The sequence below is a fragment of the Heterodontus francisci genome, chromosome 18 (genome assembly GCF_036365525.1).
Source record: "Heterodontus francisci isolate sHetFra1 chromosome 18, sHetFra1.hap1, whole genome shotgun sequence".
Classification (NCBI taxonomy): domain Eukaryota; kingdom Metazoa; phylum Chordata; class Chondrichthyes; order Heterodontiformes; family Heterodontidae; genus Heterodontus; species Heterodontus francisci.
Genome location: NC_090388.1, coordinates 52961571 through 52980349, shown reverse-complemented (window position 1 = coordinate 52980349; position 18779 = coordinate 52961571). Strand labels below are relative to the sequence as shown.

The 18779-nt window shown below is 43.7% G+C and overlaps 1 protein-coding gene across 5 annotated transcripts in view; it reads left to right on the top strand.

Annotated features, from left to right (window-relative positions):
* The window catches only part of cacna1c (calcium channel, voltage-dependent, L type, alpha 1C subunit), a 1113964-nt gene that overhangs the window by 724139 nt on the left and 371046 nt on the right, over nucleotides 1-18779 (top strand). For all 5 annotated transcript variants that reach the window (XM_068050762.1, XM_068050758.1, XM_068050759.1 and 2 more), the window contains 2 exons: nucleotides 14295-14321; nucleotides 17058-17218. In XM_068050762.1, the coding sequence (XP_067906863.1) occupies nucleotides 14295-14321; nucleotides 17058-17218 (188 nt within the window). The remainder of the gene's footprint in view (nucleotides 1-14294; nucleotides 14322-17057; nucleotides 17219-18779) is intronic.

The following is an 18779-nucleotide window of genomic DNA, read 5'->3' as shown; positions in this document are numbered from 1 at the left end:
CTAATACCTGGTTTACAACAAAAATACATTCCTTTAATGCACAGAAACCTAGCAAGGAAAGTATTCCAACCGTGGCTAATGAAATAAATCAAGGATTGTATTAGAGCAAAGCAAGAGGTGTATAAAGTTGCCAAAAAAAGTTAAGCCTGAGGATTGGAAGCATCTTAGAATTCTGCAAAGGAGGACCAAGCAAAAGATTAAGAAAGGGAAAATAGAATATGAGAGTAAACTAGTGAGAAACATAGAAATGGACTGTAAAAGCTTCTATAGGTATGTAAAAAGGAAAAGATGAGCAAAGACAAAGCAGAATCAGGAGAATTTATAGTGTGGAATAAGGAAATGGCAGACAAACTAAACAAATACTTTGTGTCTGGCTTCATGGAGGAAAATACTAAAAACCTCCCAAAATAATAGAGAATCAAAGGATTAGTGTAAATGAGGAACTGTAAGATATTAATATTAGTTAAAAAAAAGTAATTGAGAAATTAATGGGACTTAAAGCAGATAAGTCGCCTGGAATGATGATCTACAACCCAGAGTGTTGAAAGAGATGGCTGTAGAGATAGTAGATGTATGGTCATCTTGCAAAATTCTATCGACTCTGGAATGGATCCTGCAGATTGGAAGGTGGCAAATGTAACCCCACTATTTAAGAAAGGAGGGAGAGATAAAAACAGGGAACTACAGACCTGTTAGGCTGACATCAATAGTAGGGAAAATGCTAGAATCTATAATAAAGGATGTGATAACAGGACACTTAGAAAATAATAGTAGGATTGAACAGAGTCAACATGGATTTATGAAAGGGAAATCATGTTTAACAAACCTCTTGGAGTTTTTTGAGGATGTAATGAGCAGACTAGATAAGGAGGAACCGGTGGATTAGTATATTTAGATTTTCAGAAAGCTTTTGATAAGGTCCCGCAAAGAGGCTGGTAAACAAAATTAGAGCACATGAGATTGGGGGGAATATACTGGCATGGATTGAGAACTAGTTAACGGACAGAAAACAGAGAGTAGGAATAAATGGGTCATTTTTGGATTGGCGGGCTGTAACTAGTGGGGTCCACAAGGATCAGTGCTTGGACCCCAGCTATTCACAATCTAAATAAATGATTTGGATGTGGAGATTAAATGTAATATTTCCATGTTTGCAGATGACACAAAACTAGGTGGAAGTGTGAGTTGTGAGGAGGGTGCAAAGACGCTTCAAGGGGATTTGGAGAGGCTAAACGAGTGGGCAAAAATTTGGCAGATGGAATACAATGTGGAGAAATGTGAGGTTATTCACTTTGGTAGGAAAAACAGAACTACAGAGTATTTCTGAAATGGTGAGAGGCTGGGAAGTGTTGAATTTCAAAGGGACTTGGGTGTCCTTGTTCATGCGTCACTGAAAGCTAACATGCAGGTACAGAAAGCAATTAAAAAGGCAAGTGGTACATTGGCCTTCATTACAAGAGGATTTGAGTGTAGGAGTAAAGATGGCTTACTGCAGTTATATAGAGCATTGGTGAGACTGCACCTGGAGTATTGTGTGCAGTTTTGGGCTCCTTACCTAAGGAAAGATATACTTGCCATAGAGGGAGTGCAACGAAGGTTCACCAAAACAATTCCTGGGATCGAGGGATTGTCCTATGATAAAAGATTAAATAGACTGGGCCTTTATTCTCTCGGGTTTAGAAGAATGAGAGGTGATCTCATTCAAACATAAAAAATTCTTACTGAGCTGGACAGGATTGATGCAGGAAGGATGTTTCCCCTGGCCAGGGAGTCCAAAACTAGGGGACACAGTCTCAGAATAAGGGACAGGCCATTTAGGACTGAGATGAGGAGGAATTTCTTTATTCAGAGGGTGGTGAATCTTTGGAATTCTCTACCCCAGAATGCTGTGGAACCTCGGTCATTGAACATGTTCAAGACTGAGATCGATAGATTTCTATATATTAAAAACATGAAGGGTTACAGAGATAGTGCAGTAAAATGGTGTTGAAGTAGAAGATCAACCATGATCTCATTGAATGGCGGAGCAGACTCGAAGGGCTGAATGGCCTACTCCTGCTCCTATTTCTTATGTTCTTATGTTCTAACTTACCACTAAAAATGAGTAAGATGGAAGCCCAGTTACCATGTTTGACTACCAGTGCATCAAAAACAAATGCACTGTTAGTACAGATGTCCAGTGATGTGACGACACCATTATGTTGCCAATTACATTTTCTGCTACATATATTTAAATCTTAACAAATTTTTTAAAATCTCAACAGTTCACGCTTCAGCAAATAGAGTATTCACTTGAGCTTCAACTTGTACGTATCCGAGTGATGAACATAGCAGCTTTGGGGGCAGGATTTTATTCTGCCCTTGGTGATGGGCATGGAGGTGGGAGGCAAATAAAATGGCAAGGGGTGCTGTTCCAGATGTTGCCTGGGCCCTCTGCCATTTTGTCTGGGATGGAAAAGGCTGAGGTCGGCCTTCCCACCCCAGGCCAATTGAGACCCTTAAGTGGCCAATTAATGGCCACTTAACAGCCTCTACTTGCCTCCACTCCAATTTGTGGAGGCAGACTGTAAAAGCTTCTTTAGGTATGTGAAAAGGAAACAATTAGCAAGGATGAATGTGGGTCCATTGCAGGCAGAGACAGAAGAGTTTGTGGTGGAGAATGAGGAAATGGCAGAGAGGCTAAACAATTAAATTGTGTCTGTCTTCAAGGAGGAAGATACAGAAAATCCCCCAGAAATACTAGGGAACCAAGGGATTTGTAAAACTTAGGAACTGAAAGAAATTAGTATCAATAAAGAGGTAGTACTTGAAAAATTAATTGAATTGAAAGTTGATAAATCTCCTGGACCAGATGAGCTGCATCCCAGAGTATTGAAGGAGGTGGCTATAGAGATAGTGGATGTATGAGTGGTTATCTTTCAAAATTCTAAGGATTCTGGAAGGGTTCCTGCAAACTGGAAAGTAGCAAATGTAACCCCACTGTTTAAGAAGGGAGCAAGAGAGAAAATGGAGTACTACAGACCTGTTAGTTTGACGTCAAAAGGATGAGATAACTGGACACTTGGAAAATAATGACATGATTTGGCAGAGTCGACATGGATTTATGAATGGGAAATCATGTTTGACAAACCTGTTAAAGTTTTTTGAGGATATTATTTGTAGCATAGATAAAGGAAAACCAGTGGATGTGGTGTATTTGGATTTTCAGAAGGTTTTTGATAAGATCCCACACAGGAGGTTAGTAAAAAAAATTAGAGCATATGGGATTGATTGGGGGTAATATACTGCAATGGATTGAGAATTGGTTAACAGACAGAAAGCAGAGTAGAAATAAATGGGTCATTCTCAGGATGGCAGGCGGTGACTAGTGGGGTACTACAAGGATCAGTGCTTGGGCCACAGCTGTTTACAATCTATATAAATGATTTGGATATGGGGACCAATTGTAATATTTCCAAATTTGCAGATGTCACAAAACTAAGAGGGAATGTAAGTTGTGAGGAGGATGCAGGGAAGCTTCAAGAGGATTTGGACAGGCTAAGTGGATGGACAAGAATATGGCAGATGGAATATATAATGTGAATAAGTGTGAAGTCATAGAGAGATACAGCACTGAAACAGGCCCTTTGGCCCACCGAGTCTGTACTGACCATCAACCACCCATTTATACTAATCCTACATTAATCCCATATTCCCTACCACCTCCCCATCTTCCCTCAATTCTCCTACCACCTACCTACACGAGGGGCAATTTACAATGGCCAATTTACCTATCAACCTGTAAGTCTTTGGCGGTGGGAGGAAACCAGAGCACCCGGCAGAAACCCACACGGTCACGGGGAAAACTTGCAAACTCCGCACAGACAGTACCCAGAATTGAACCCAGGTCGCTGGAGCTGCGCCACTGTGCCGCCCACTTTGATCCACTTTGGTAGAAAAAACAGAAAGGTGGAGTATTTCTTAAATGGTGAGAGGTTGGGAAGTGTTGATATCCAAAGATGTGTCCTTGTTCATGAGTCACTAAAAGCTAGTATGCAGGTAAGGCAAGCAATTAAGAAGGCAAATGGTATGTTGGCCTTCATTGCAAGGGGATTTGAGTACAGGAGTAAAGATGTATTGCTTCAATTGTATAAAGTCTTTTGTATAAAACTCCCAATTTAGAATTAGGTTTTGATAGATCATGGGTAAGTCTAATGATATGGTAGAGAAAATTTACCCAGATATTACAGGATAATTGAGAATATTGTGTTGAATGTAAGAACAGTTGATTGCTGTTGAAATGAGCATGTACCAGCAAAAAGCTTACACAGTGGCTCTAATAAGACAGATATTTGGTTGATAAATTTTACCTTGGAGGATAAAAAGAACTTAAACATTAATGCAGGGAGCAGCTGGGGAGCTGCACTGAATAATATATTGCTTTGGTTAGCATGCAGTAAGGCAAAGGTCTACAAAACAGAATAAATTAGGCAACAAGATCAGTTACCCTAAATGGGAACAAATAATTAAATCAAGTATTGTGAATAGCAGCTACTGATGCTTTCGACAGCTTACAATTAGATGTTGTGTTCTTTGAAGTTCTTAACACTTGTGAAAATGGCCCTTTAATAATCTGTTTGTTCTACATGGGCATTACAGAATACAATCAGGAACAAAGAGCTGTGACAACAGATTTGTATAAATTCAAATTACATTCACTGAACTGATAATGTTAATGATGGCAAGAAAGATAAATTTGTAGTGTCATTTAGTTTTAGAACAAATTGAGTGCTGGGATTTCTGCCATAATGTACTTGGAGTGCTGAAAAGTTTTAGAATTGGGTAATACTTTGGTATTAAATATAATTTCACAACAAAAGCTTTAAAAATGCATCTGGGAAATTATATGACACACATAAAGGAATGTGATTAGTGATAATTCATATTGGGTAACTAGAAATTCTTTCCAGCTAACAATTTAGGTGATGTTGATGTCTTCCTGTACATTGTCTATTTATAAATTGCTATACTTTCACTTCCTCAGTGCTGTTTCCCTTACCTGAGATGTTACTTGCATTGAGCAGAGAAGCATCTGGGGCTGAATTTTACCGGCCCCTCGACGTCATGGGTCGCAGCGCGGGGGCCGGTAAAATGCTGCGGGGAGAGGCCCGCCTTGACCTGCGATGTCGAGAAGGGCCCGCCACATGTTACCGGCTGGACCTCGGTGCGGCCTCCCCCGTCGCGGTGGCACCATAATTAGCATATGGTAAACGGTACTTACCTTTGCTGATTATGCATCCGCCGCCTCTCCACTGGCACTCCTGATTTTTCGATGAACAGGCGGCCATCATGTGCCGTCCCGTTCACGATTGGAAAAACGGGAGGGTCCTCAGAGGCAGAAGGTTTTGCGGCAGAAGGTAAGTTTCTTTTCAGGGGTCTCACTATGCATACCTAAAGGGAGGATGGAGGGAGGCATTACAGGGGTCTCATTCTGCATACTAGAAGGGAGGTGGGAGGTGGAGGGATACACAGGGGTCTCACTCTGCACTCTTAAAGGGAGGAGAGAGGGGGGCATTACAGGGGTCACTCTGCACTCTTAAAGGGAAGGGGTCTGGGATTACTGGTGGGAGAGCTCTGCTGGCATGAAGGGAGGTACTGTGTACCATCCCTCATTTAACAGTGTATGCTCTGTGTTTGTTCGTGTTTGTGAGGGAGCAATGGCCCACTAGGCACCCTGTGTGGGGGGAGGGTGCCAGAAAGGGCAGGAGCATTAAGGTTGTATGGATGGTGGAGGCAATCGATTCAGCTGGTAGGATCTAGATGTGGTCATGCTGTGCCACTCTGAGTGTTGGCCAAGATGGGCAATGCCATGGCACGCCACATAGTTGATCCAGGAAAGCAGCTGATGTACCCGTCAACATCAATCCCTGCCCTGTTAGGAACCTTCGAATACATGAAGGGTTCAACTTTATTTCTCACATGGAAATAGGTATGGCTCATCCTACATTGTGTGATCCTCTGCACATGAGGATCCATATGCGTCAGAGGCAATATCAACAGGCAGATGCGATCCACCTAGAGGCCCCCGGTCATGGGACCCCCAATGGGAGCGCGCCATTACGTTTGCCGTGCATCTACAGGCCCCACATGACATTCCATCGGATGTCAGAGCACCAGTGTCAGAGGCGATTGCGCATATAGAGAGGGTGGTGACATGTCTCTGTGCCCTGCTCAAGGATGACCTGCAGCCCATGGGCTCCGGAGGACATCCCATGCCTTTGTTCCTCATTGTGGCAGCGGTTCTCAAGCCTGACGCCTCTGCAGCTTTTTAGGGGCCCACCAGAGACCTTTGTGGAGTCACACAATCAACAGTGCACCGCAGCATCAGGGAGGTCACCGGTGCCCTGCACCAGAGGGCCAGTGAGTATGTCCACGTCAGGACAGACTCTCAGAGCCAGGTCCAGAGGGCCATTGGTTCCGGCACCATTGCCGGAGAACCATAGGTTGTAATGTTCATAGACTGAACCTATGTGGCCATCAGACCTCCCGCCAGGCTACCACCTGTAGTGGTCACCATTAAAGGAGCCCACTCAATCTAGGTGAAGCTAGTGTGTGATCAACTCAGATGCTTCAAGCAAATCTTTGCCCGCTTCTCAGGCAGCTTCCATGACACCTGGGTCTTGCACCGCTGTTCACTGAACTGGCTCAGATGGAGGAGTGGCTTCTTGGAGATAAGGGCTATCCTTTGCAGAGATGGCTCCCGACACCAGTGAGAGACCCCACCACTGCTGCAGAGGAGAGATACAACGCCAGCCACTGAGCTACATGAGCCACCATTGAGCAGGAGATCAGCATGCTGAAAGAGCACCTCCAATGCCTCAATGGATAGGATGTTGCCCTGTACTACAGGCTGAAAAGGCCAGCTCCTTTCTTTGCTGCTCTGCACAACTACACACCCAATAAGGGCCAGGCCTGGCATGATGAGGAGAGACGTCAACTGGATTCCTCCTCGGACTATGAGGACGCTGAGGACCTACAACATGAACGACGCATGGGCGGGAAGATGGCACCCAGGCTCTGCACGCAGGGCTAGCAGTGAGCTAGGGATGTACGGAAGTGGCTTATCAGACAAAGGCTGTCTGCTCCATAGGAACTGACATGAGCTCTGTAAGCCACACATCACCCTCGTTCATCTGCTGCGCACCAGTCCACATCTGGAGCATCCCTGTGTAAGCCATTAGAGGCAGCAGGTGACTGAGCCAATGTCCATGTCACTGCATCTGTGGAGACGCTCATGAGTAATGGTGGCATGGCAAAGTTGTTATTGCATATGTTGGCTCTCCTGAAGGACCAACGGTGCAAAGGGATGTGACATGCTGGCACACATCATTTGCACAGAGAAAAGGACACATATGTTGGTGAGGAACATTTAGTGAAAGACGTATTTACATTGCTGTGACACCCATGCATTCCCATTTGTGTCAGTGTGTTCACTGTAAATCTCTGTAATACCTTTTATGGATTTTTTAAGTCTCAAGTCCTGGAATGTGCAAATTTACGATTATTCACCCAGGAGTGACACGCCTACAAGAAGGAATGTTACAATTGAGTGGGAGAAGAGGATTGCAACTTCTCAGGACACTGGGACACAGTATGTGGCGGCAAAGCGGAAAGTGCTGGGGTCACTCAGCAGGTCAGGCAGCATCTGTGGACAGAGAAGCAGAGTTAACTTTCAGGTCTGTGAACTTGGACAAGTTAACTCTGCTTCTCTCTCTTCACAGATGCTGCCTGACCTACTGGATTTCTGCAGCACTTTCTGCTTTGCTGCCAGATTGACAGCAGCTCCACTCTTCAGTAGTCAGGTAAGTATTCTTTGACAGCTGTCAGGAAGCAGATGCTGAGGCGCTTAAAATAGGGTCCCAGCACCTGCTGCACAGCTGTCAAAACTCATGCGGTGCCAAATATCCCGCCTCTCCCCACGTAATAAGGGGGGAATGAACCCCCGCAATTAATATCGCGGGGGCTCGGTGGTGGCTGGCGAATGCGGGCGCGCTGTCGAGTTCAAAGGGCGCTGCCGCGGAGCGCGGGGCCCCAATAAAATTCATCCCCTGGATTGTACACACTGAACTAGAGAGCATTCCATTCCCATGGGAATTCAGCACTTACCTCCACATGACGAATGCAACCTCTTGACTTCCTACTGTGCATACAACTGCTTGACCAATCTCTTTGCACTTGCTGGCCTGAATTTTGTGAGCCCGTTTGGAGCAGGAATGGAGGCATAGGGAGCCGGAGAATACCGATGGACATGCTCGCCCAGAAATCAAACATCGTGACGTTGGTTCCGGATTTAGTCAGCAGCGGGAAAGCACCAAGGCAGCATTGCTGCCCTGACATGACGGGACTGACATTTGAATTGCTGAACAGTTAGTTTTAATACATTGGCATGCAGCTGATTGCAATTCAGTGGGGAGGCTTGGAGTTAAGTTGACAACAGGTAGCCGTCATGTGCTTTTAGATCCCAGGCCCTTGAAAGCTGGCAGCACCAAGGCGAGGCCTCAGTCCCGTGATGGGAAGGCAGCTATGAACAGTATTGGATATGGGATGAGGGGGAAGCGGAGGCCATTGTTGGCCGCAAGTGCTGTGTGCTCTGCACAGATGGGCATAGTCTCAGGTGGTTGGTGCGGGTAACCTTCGTCCTGGGTGATTGGCATAGCTGGCTGTACAGTTGAATGAAAGGGTCAGGTGGCCATACAGCTGGGTAAAAGGGTTGGCTAACAGTAAGGGTGGCCACTGAGGACCATCAGCACGTAAGCTTAGAGGAATAGCAAAAGCAAAGTTTCCAGGGCAACTTTGTCTCCGCAAGGAGAGCGCTCTGGAGGCCTACTGATCACCTGGCATGGGTATCATACACCCTGTCTTTGTGGAACCCCGTGGCGTGATGCAGTGCCACTGACGGATGGAGGGCAAGGAGGCAAGAGACATTCACATACTTAGCCCTTCCAGCCACCATGCATGCAGGCATTCAGTCTGTCACCTCCTTCTGTTAGGGTTCTGTGCCTAGTGACCAGATCACACACATGCTCTGGCACATCAGAGGTGCTTATTAAAGGAAGGCTGAGCCTAGACTGGCAGCCCACTATGGGAGAAGGGTGAAATCAGAATCTCACAATTAAGGCATAAAGGAATAACCATTTTTCACAATGAATGTTAACTTCAAAAGCGAATAAACTTTATAGCAGAATACAAATGGAAAATTGCAAGTACTCATGAAACTCTCAAGTGTGACTAGGTGGTTTTTTTAACGCATTTTTGAATGCTTCTATGCAGTGTGACCTTGCTTTCACAGCGAGGCTGGAGGCAGGCTGCTAATCAAGCTGCCCTATGGCCTGGAATGACTTTGGCGGCCGTCCTTTGGCCTGGAGGGTCCCGGCTGCCTGATGGTTTCAAGCACAGGTGTCACGGCTACTAGAGCTGGGCTCATTGGTGGAGGGGTTGGGGAGCAGCTGTCCACACTCAAAATGCCCTGAAAGGAGACACCAGATGGTCAGCCTCTCCTCCTCCCTTTCCAGGCTCACTTGAGCAGTGACAGCACCCACTTACGGGTCCACTGCCTGTAGCCGCGTTGCAAACGCTAAATTCAGCCCGTAGAGTGCAGGAGCAAGTCTAAAGAAGGCACTTTTGATGTTCAGGTGAATGGCTCTTTGTGCTAAGATTACATGGCACATAATTTACTATTTAACCTCACATGTTCCTACCAGCATGGCCAATCAGTGACTGTCAAATTGGTGTGTTTTCTTTATTTCCTGTCTAATTATGAAGCAAGAGGAAAAAAACAGTGAACCAGGTATCTGCAAGTAACATGTCTCCAAGCTCCTAATCCAATGCTTGAAAGAACCTTTAACGAATCAGACTAGAATCTTAATTTGTACAGTAACCACAGAAAAAAATTTCTGGGAAAGGAAAGCAAAATTTGGAAAAATTGTGACTGTTATCTGCTCAATGTGATCAATCCTTCCCTGCCTCTTCATTTTGTTTAAGGTTTTATTAGGCTTTTGAAAAACATAATGGTGTTTTCAGCCCAGCATCTTGAGGTTGCCTCTTTTTTTGGCCTTTCATCTTGGTTTCTCAATTATGAAGTAAAAATGTAATGCTTGCTTGCAAATACTATAAATGTTGTGGATAATTCCAAGCTTTAAAAATTATACATTACAATGGGGAAATATGCAGATACACCATTCCACTGAGCTGGTATATAAGTGAAAATAGTGAGGCACAATGCAACAGTAGATTTTCTTGGGCAACAAAGCAAATTGCTTTACTGGCAGTTACATAAAATATTTCTTTTTTTTCTTTTCTTTTGGGCCTCCTTATCTCGAGAGACAATGGATACGCGCCTGGAGGTGGTCAGTGGTTTGTGAAGCAGCGCCTGGAGTGGCTATAAAGGCCAATTCTGGAGTGACAGGCTCTTCCACAGGTGCTGCAGAGAAATTTGTTTGTTGGGGCTGTTGCACAGTTGGCTCTCCCCTTGCGCCTCTGTCTTTTTTCCTGCCAACTACTAAGTCTCTTCGACTCGCCACAATTTAGCCCTGTCTTTATGGCTGCCCGCCAGCTCTGGCGAATGCTGGCAACTGACTCCCACGACTTGTGATCAATGTCACACGATTTCATGTCGCGTTTGCAGACGTCTTTATAACGGAGACATGGACGGCCGGTGGGTCTGATACCAGTGGCGAGCTCGCTGTACAATGTGTCTTTGGGGATCCTGCCATCTTCCATGCGGCTCACATGACCAAGCCATCTCAAGCGCCGCTGACTCAGTAGTGTGTATAAGCTGGGGATGTTGGCCGCTTCAAGGACTTCTGTGTTGGAGATATAGTCCTGCCACCTGATGCCAAGTATTCTCCGAAGGCAGCGAAGATGGAATGAATTGAGACGTCGCTCTTGGCTGGCATACGTTGTCCAGGCCTCGCTGCCGTAGAGCAAGGTACTGAGGACACAGGCCTGATACACTCGGACTTTTGTGTTCCGTGTCAGTTATAAGTATCATAAATATAATGGCCGGGTGTTTCCCGGAAGGGGGTAAGTCCTAACTTTGGGACCATATACGGGTCCTGAGCCCACGTAGTTGGCAGCAGGACCGTGGCAGTAATATTCTTTCCAGCGACCTTTTAATTGGCCACTGCTGGGCCTGCTGTTCCAATTAAGGATGGAAGGCTAGCTCTCCAAGCTGCCAGCCCATTCAGTGGGCCAGCAGTTCTGCGGCCTCGGCAGCGCCACTGAGAGAGGTGGCCGCTGCTGAGGTAGGGGAGTTAGAAATTTTTTTCCCTGCTGGGGCCAGGCAGGCAAGCCCCAGTGATCAGAGGGGTAACCACTCCAGCAGCAACACTGGGGCCATGGGGGTGGTTTGCCGCCAGGGGCCCCCTCTTTGGGCGATGGAGCCTCCAGATGCAATGCCATCCCCCCCCACCCCAGTATCTGCTGGGAGGTCGCCTCCATGCAGCTGGCAGCCTCCCCATGTGGCGGGACCACCCTGCCACCAGCAAAATGCCAATGGCCCAGGTAGATGGCCCTTAATCAAGCCTGAAATTTGCCACCCGCCTGCAGTCGTCGGGCAGCCGAGCCGCTGCCATTCCCACCGCTGCTAAAGTGGCCCAGTGGCATGAGCCCTCCTGACGCAGCTCTCTGGCATTTTACTAGCCCCCCCCCCCCCGCCTCCTTGAGTGCACACTGGGGGCTGGTAAACTCTCACATAGTATGTCACACCTAGAAATGTGATGAAATAAATATCTCCACCTGCTTTGCAGACCACTGGGGTAGAAATTAGTCCAGGGCCGTTTTTGGGCAGGAGACGTTAATTTCAGGCTGTCTGCCTCATTGACAGTGGCCTATGTCCTTGGAGAGGGGGGTTTGGAGTGAGCAATGGGAGGGGGAAGAGCAATTGCAACTATGTTGTGGGAGCACTCCTGCTCATCCTGACTCCACAGGAATATATTTCTTGGAGGAATAATTAAAGTGCTTACCATTGGTTGGCTGCCATGGGTACTGCTGAAGAATCTTGAGCAAGGCAGGCCTGATGATTGCCCCACTCATCGGTGAATAATTTGTTTCAGGGTCTTTTAATAGACATTAGGCCCAAATTTGCATATTCAAGGAACTTAACTCCTGATATGGGTGATTGCTTGGGACACCTTAAAAAATGGGCCCCACAAATTTGGCAGTGGGACCAAAACCTGGACAGATTGGACTCAGAGCATCCCACTACTAAATGAATATGCTTTGTGCTCAGTTATGCTTGAAAAACAAACGCAATGCATACTATTTACTACCCTAATGACTTCATCAGCCCTGAGTCTGGTCAGTCTCACCTTTGGAGATACAGTCCTAAAGATTCAGAAATGCCCATTTTCGGGTGCAGGGTGGGGAGGGAGTGTACATATGATCCGTGCACTTGAATGGTGAAAGCTGAGGTGCCCCCAATATTTCCATGAAGCAGGTGATCTGAGGAGCATAAGAGGCAGTCTGCATTCTTTTAATGTGGCGTCTGGAGGACCACTCCTGCAGCTCCCAGCTCCACATTCAACTAAGTATATTCTAAAAAGTTATCATGTTGGTTGTGACATAACAGGTTTGCTTGTTGGCCCACATTTTGGCCTGATTTGCCTAAGTGCAGCTGGCACAATAGTGGACTAGTGCCGACGTGGGCATTGCGTGCTGATGCTTTGTCTTTTACTGATGTGACTGTGAAGTGCACTTCTGGGTTATAATAACGCAATTCCTGCCTGCTGTATTGGAGGTTTAGGCAACCGCTTAGCACCCAAAAATGTGGAGCTGCATGGTTAGATTTGTAGGCCATATACTCTATTATGTTGACAACTAAATTATATTTAGTTTATTTCTCAAACTTAAACATTATAACAAATATTTTAATTGCCAGTTTGTCATCTTTTCTGTACTTATTGCAGAAAATTAAACTCATTAATCACACTGTGGAGTTTAAATTCTTGTCGTGTTTTTGTCTTTATTAGAACTATAAAAAATTATTTTTGTTTCCCTTTTCTTTTTTTGAAGAGAAACATGCCAGTTGAGTTTGAATTCCTCTTCTGACAAGTGCTAATAAGTTTTATCATGAAAAATAAATTCTGTACTGGAAAGATTTTAATAAGTTATTAAACTAATGTAGTCAAATTAGTTGGTGAGCAGACTTTAATGCTGAAGAGGTCTTAAATTCAAAGACTCTAATTTAACATTGTAAAGGTGATGCTGTGCTCATTAGAGATTAATCAGCAGTCTATCAATGAAGGTTTTATGAGACAATAAGGGAGAGTTGGTCTGATGGCACAGACATGTTGAGTTTATGCCTGGGATCAGCTGTGGAGAAGTATGAAATGGTAGTGTGATACTTTCTGACAGGGAATAAGGGAGAATCATAGAAATACTGTAGCCAAGCCTAACAATTTGTTATAGAGCAGCATTGATGAGGTATAGGAACAGTTTGCCCATCCAACCTCACTCATCTGGAACTGGCATATATTATGGAGAAAGGAAAAGTGGCGACAAATATAATGTCATAATGTCAGTGATTTAGAAGATGACAGAATGGTTTGACTTCTTTAAAAGAGGATGAAGAAATTGGTGAACGGGTTTTACAAGGACTGTTAATTCAGAGGGGCTTTGTGCCATTTTCCAAGTAGTTGATTAAGCAGGTCAACCACAGCACTGAGAGCTCAACTGCTCCCTGGCTCCTTTGGCTGCCAGGCATTGAGCTGGCCCTTCTTCCAGTTATCCCTCACTTTCACCCAATTCTTCATCATCTGATGATGTGTCTCCCTGATGCTATGCCTCCTCCAATTCCAATCCTCTTTGTCTACCCACATTATATATCAGTGGTTCTCAAACAGGATTCCACAGACCTGTGGGGGTCAGTAGAGACTTTTCCAGTGGGTCCACAAAGTAATCTCTCTAGCAGGCGAGAGAGAGAGAGAAAAACACACGAGGGAAAAAGAATGAAGAAAAATATCAAGCCACCTACTTTGTATTAATGAATGCTGGTTAGTGTTAGTCCCGTAAGAGTAGCTGACAATATGTCCATTCCCAAAGCTCCCAAATATTCAGCTTTCTTCACAGTGATGGGTACCTACCTGATATGGGTTCCAGTGGTGAGTCTCGATTTACTTTCAGTGGGAGGGGAGGGGAGGGGAGGTTGGAGGACAGCTACTGCTGTGATACTAGCAATGACCTTCTTTGATTAACCAATATACTAGATAGAGGAGATTTCAATACAATAAATTATCCATAATCTTTTTATTTTCCAGGCACCGACTTTCCAAGTCCAAGTTCAGGTTAGTTAATACCTAATACATTTGATACAGTTTTTTTTATTTTGTATAATTTCTATGTCTATGTTATAATAATATTACTTTTAGAAGTGTTGATTCAATGACAGCTTGGTTTGTCCGGCAGTAAAGAAAATAAGCATTGTCTAAGATTATTTCTGTGTTTCCCATTTTGTGTAGAATTATCAAGTGCCAAAATAAATCACATGCAAGGCAAAATCGGTTTCATGTTGTAATACCCTATACTTCAACAATATTAAACATAGTTATAACCTGAAAACCATGCAATAACTGTAGCAAATATCTTTGATACTGACATATCACACTGTTCTTAGATTGACAGCACTGCTTGATACTACATTGGTACCTGAAATACTGACTAACCTTTTCGTCCCTTTTTAATTTTTTTACCACTACTGACTCTGGTGCAGTAACTCTACTGTGTTCCTGGCAATGCCTGCACTCTGTTCCTGGGACTGGCCCCTCCATTCAGTAATTGTGACACAGTCATTTGTCCTGGATGGCTTCCAGCCACCATTTCCCTTTCAGTGCTTACTATTTCCTTCCCTAAGTGCTTCAAACCCAATCCTGATCCAGTAGACCTACCTCAAATAGTAGCATATTCAAAGCACCATGTGATGCTCCATGCTCGCAGGACGATCCCATCACAACCATTCTCCAGACCTCTGGGTATCCATGTGTAATACCATAGAAGGTTAGCTGGTCTCACTCAAAGACTTGCTCATCAGTTAGTAATAGAACAAGCCAGAACACAAAGGGAATTTCCTTTGCAAATTCTTTTCAACTATAATTGTTTGTATCTTATGGCCAAGTGTGACATTATGATACATTTTCATTTCTTCTGTAATGTGAATTAAAAAAGTTGCCCTGACTATAAAATGGCAAAATGTTCTTTATACTCACATCAACTTTTGTGCTACTATTAACAAACAAACTGACTCTGTGGTCAGCATATTGAATATGCTGCAAATGAGTCATTTACAGAATCAGTATGTTGTTTTATGCCATTTTGTGCAAGCTATTAAAATCTTGCCTTGCAAAGTATCGATGTGCTGCAGGTTGTCATGTAAGCTTATTTGACAGGTCTAGGTATGTAATTAGCTTTAAGATGTCTTGTAAGTATGTAATTTTTTTTAAATTAATGGCATTACCAGCTGTCGGTTGTATATGTGACAAGAATACTAATTTCTGTTCAAAGTCGCATAGCAACGATGTGTCACCTATCCTCTGCGAACATCCCGCTGTGACATAATTATATACAAAACTCAAAATAGGGGGTTGGTGGAGTGCTGGTAAACAAGCCACTGAATGATACCAACCATAATAACCTCTCAGTCTGGCAGACATGGGAGTTTTTCCTGATAAAATACTGCTGCACGATCATACCATGTACCACAAATTAAAGTAAAAGTAAAATTTTCCAATATATCTGTATGTTATTGCTAAAATATTTTAAAGTATTTGGTATTTTTGCTCTTCTGCTTTTTTGGTCGCTTTCCACCTTCCACCGTACCAAATGCTATTTGTGTCAGGAAGTCGCAAGCGTTAATATTATCTGTGACCACTAAGAAGTGCGTGGGAGTGGGCCAATTTGCCTTGCCTTCCAGTTTTCTCTCCCTCCAACATGCTGCACCAATTCATCAGCCAAGTAATGCTAAGAACTTATTCATATTACACAAGTTTACCAGTGTACCTGAAAGGGAAAATCTACTCTAAAAAAATTAAAATCTTGTTCTTAATTTGTGAAAGGGGTCTGTGTACATTTGGATGCATTTTGAGTCAGACATTGACACCAGGATTAATGTGACGGTAAGTTATACAATGGGCTTGCAAACATTAGTGAGGTATGTGTGTGATATTCACTAATATTTAGAGAAGTAGAAAATATTGCAGTTAAATAGTAAAATATCAAGATTAAACCTGAGGTGAATAACTCACACATGGAATAAAATCTATTTTTACTGTATGCAAGACTGTTGTATCTTTGAAACAAAGTGTATTCACCAATAAAAGATCCATTCTCCGTCACCATTACTGATCTAATAACAAAATCTTGTACAAAAATGACAGGTTTTAGGGTGCTATGATTGCTCCCTGGGATGAAGGGATCAAAATCAATGGGGCCTATTTATGAATGTTCTCAACTAAGAACAACATTGGCGGTAGATTGAGAGCAGGTTCAGTGGAACACAGGAATGAGGGACAGGACCAGCAAAAGGAGATAATGGAAGAAAACAAAAGGGTTCAAGCCCTCACTGGAAAGTAACATGAAAAACTAAAATCTGCATTTCTTTGACAACACCTTATCTTCTCTAATTCTCTCCTCTGCTCACAACGAACTGTCTAAGATGGACAACTTGCAGTGTGAAACTTACAAATATGAATCTATAGGGTAGGTTTTCATCTTCACCACATGGATGGTTCTGGTGAAATGGATCATCCATCTTTTCTAGAACCCACTAGATTTTTATTCCATTGATTGCTGACAGTTTCTATAATGGGCGGGCGTTCCTTTCGTGCAGCTGACTATCTAGATGGTGAACATGAAAATCTAACTCCTGGTCCAACCAGTGGTACAGCAAATATATTGTGCCTCAGTCAATTCTACTTTTTCTGTATACTGTTCCTCCTTCATCTAGTGCCCTCTTTCAGTTCAAGGAATTAAAACAATTAGGAAACACTTTATACAGTTCACAGTTTCACTGACATTTTTTGTTGCAGCCGATATTGGCGAAGATGGAACCGATTTTGCAGGAGAAAATGTCGAGCTGGAGTGAAGTCTAGTGTGTTTTACTGGCTTGTAATTTTTCTAGTATTCCTCAACACCCTCACCATTGCATCCGAACACTACAGCCAGCCTGACTGGCTTACTCTAGTTCAAGGTAAGAGCAAAGCAGAATGAAAACAAGGTCAAATATGTTAGCATGCTATTTCATTGTATATAAATGATGTCCCCATCTATCAGCCAATAAAATCTTCCTAATATCACTCCTTTCCTATACACATTGTACGAGAGCTATATCTACCGAGCCAGAAAATTTAAAACAGCAATAAAAGAAGAAAAAACTTGCATTTTATTAGTTGATATACAGTGGCAATGCACACAGTAAGCTGAAGAATATGGTCTCACTCTCACCTACCTGCTGTCCTTATGTTGCTGTTTCCCTCTAACTCATCTCTTCTGATTCTATATATCTTACCCCAAGTCTTCTTTTTGCCTCATTACTTCTTCTTTCCCTGTTGTTTTTACTTCTTTACTTCTGGGTGGAAGATGGCGAGTGGCATGCGGGATGAAAAATATTTGATCAGTATATCTAACAGAATTATATGATGAGTTCTGGGAAATTAGGAACACTGTGTAGACTTACACAATATAATCCAAATCCAGTTCACAGAATCCTGGCTCTGGGCCAAAGTAATTGGCCCAAAGTCAGGCTTTTAAGAGAATCTTCAAATAAAAATTCAGATAAAAAGGAATTTAAAGACACAAATGGCAGACCAGTGAATAAATGTATCATGGTATTGTGAAATATGCATTTTTGGACATTAGAAATTTCAGTTGTTAAGAAAAAAAATGACATGAAAAAATTCAGAAAACATTTTGAGCAATTTGTGAGAACCTAGTGGCTAGATTGCACAATCACAGTGTTGAGTTTGCATATGCAAAACCAGTTATAAATTAGAATATAGAAAATCTTAAAAGCAAAATTTGGAACAAATAAGTGACAGAATCGTAGCAAGAAGTCAGATTGTGCAGGCAAGAAGACAGGCAGGCATGGACATTGGATTTTTTATATATATTTGTTACGGTCAGGTGAGGAGGGGTCGAAGGGTTTCCCTCTTTTCCCTCTCCCTGTTTGACCACAACAGGTTTAATTCTTTCTTTAAGTGGATGTACTGGCCAATTCAATGTGTGTTTAATTACTTACTTGCTATGATCATAACAAGAACCAATCAGACAGGTTTTCTTGAGTTAACAAAGAAAGAGGTTAACCTTATTGTACCAAAACCAAAATAATAAACAACAGGCCAACTTTCACTCTCTCACACACACACATGCTAGAGGTTTACACACACACAACTGGTGTTGTGGTAGATTGGTTGAGTTAGAATCCACAAAACCAACAAAGTGATTCCTGACAAAGCAGCTCGCTAATATCATCAGAGTGCGCCAACTTGGCAACATGCGCAGCTACATCTTGCCAGCACTAGGCAGCGCATGCGCAGGATGAAGTCATCGCGTATCCGCGCCTGGTCCATCTTGGCGCTTGCGCGATAAAGCGTCATCGGGTATCCAGCTCCCCACTCGGCTGGAGGGAGCAGCTGAATGGGAGACTTTGAGGCTGGATCTCGATCCCCGTCACTTGCTCCTGCCCCACTAGCTGCTCTCCTCCCTCGGCAACTCGCCCCAGGCCTCAACGCTTCCTCCTCTCAGCCACTACT